The sequence below is a fragment of the Eimeria mitis genome, genomic scaffold (genome assembly GCF_000499745.2).
Source record: "Eimeria mitis Houghton genomic scaffold, Emh_scaff466, whole genome shotgun sequence".
NCBI classification, from domain to species: domain Eukaryota; phylum Apicomplexa; class Conoidasida; order Eucoccidiorida; family Eimeriidae; genus Eimeria; species Eimeria mitis.
This window is the reverse complement of record NW_013572963.1, coordinates 11792-12499: the sequence shown is the minus strand read 5'-3', so window position 1 is coordinate 12499 and position 708 is coordinate 11792. Positions and strand designations below refer to the sequence as shown.

General features: G+C 51.3%; 1 protein-coding gene across 1 annotated transcript in view; it reads left to right on the top strand.

The window, feature by feature from the left end:
- The window catches only part of EMH_0013230 (exportin 7, putative), a gene marked incomplete at both ends in the record, with an annotated part of 9696 nt that overhangs the window by 2293 nt on the left and 6695 nt on the right, over positions 1 to 708 (top strand). Inside the window, 2 exons of the mRNA XM_013499775.1 lie at positions 177 to 358; positions 605 to 645. Of these exons, the coding sequence (XP_013355229.1) occupies positions 177 to 358; positions 605 to 645 (223 nt within the window). The remainder of the gene's footprint in view (positions 1 to 176; positions 359 to 604; positions 646 to 708) is intronic.

Below are 708 nucleotides of genomic sequence, written 5' to 3'. Positions count from 1 at the left end.
ACTGGACCGGAAGGCTCCCGGATGTATACGTAGACGGTATGCCAGACGCAGGGGTGGAGCCTTTCGTGCGTAGCCTCTAGACTTGTGACTCTGCTTGCCCGTGTCAAGGTGCACTGCATAGGGTGCTCTGCTTGCTGTCTGCCTTGCCGACAGATGCTTCGTCGGAGACTGTGCAGATGGCAAACGCGGGCCTGTCAAAGCTTGTTCTGACCTTGATTGAAGAGACAAAATGCGAAGAGACACCGGAGACCCTTGAGCTGGCATTTCTTTACTTCCTGGATCAATTCAGAAAACTCTTCATTGGCCAGTTCGCACGCAAACTGGACGGCACGAGCGCCTTTGCAACAGGCAAGGGCTTGTACTGAGAAGTGATGCAGGGTGCTGTCTAGCTATTGTTGTTAGGCATTCATACGCATCTGTACACTTGTAATTTTTGGATGGCTGGATTCCATGCCTGGCCACCATCGCCTGCTGAAGGCTGTGAATACTTGAGTAGTCGAGGAAAGAGGAGTAGCCTACCTTATTAGACTGCCTTGACAATTCATTGTTGGCGTTTGAGTGAAAGGGAGCAGAATCATGTCATGTGCCTTTATTCTCTTTGCAGCACTGGGTGCCGCAGACGACAAGGCGGTGGTAGCGACCTTGGTGAGCAAGATTGGCTTCAATCTGCAGCACCGAGTCGACATGCCTGAGTGTATTAAAAAATCG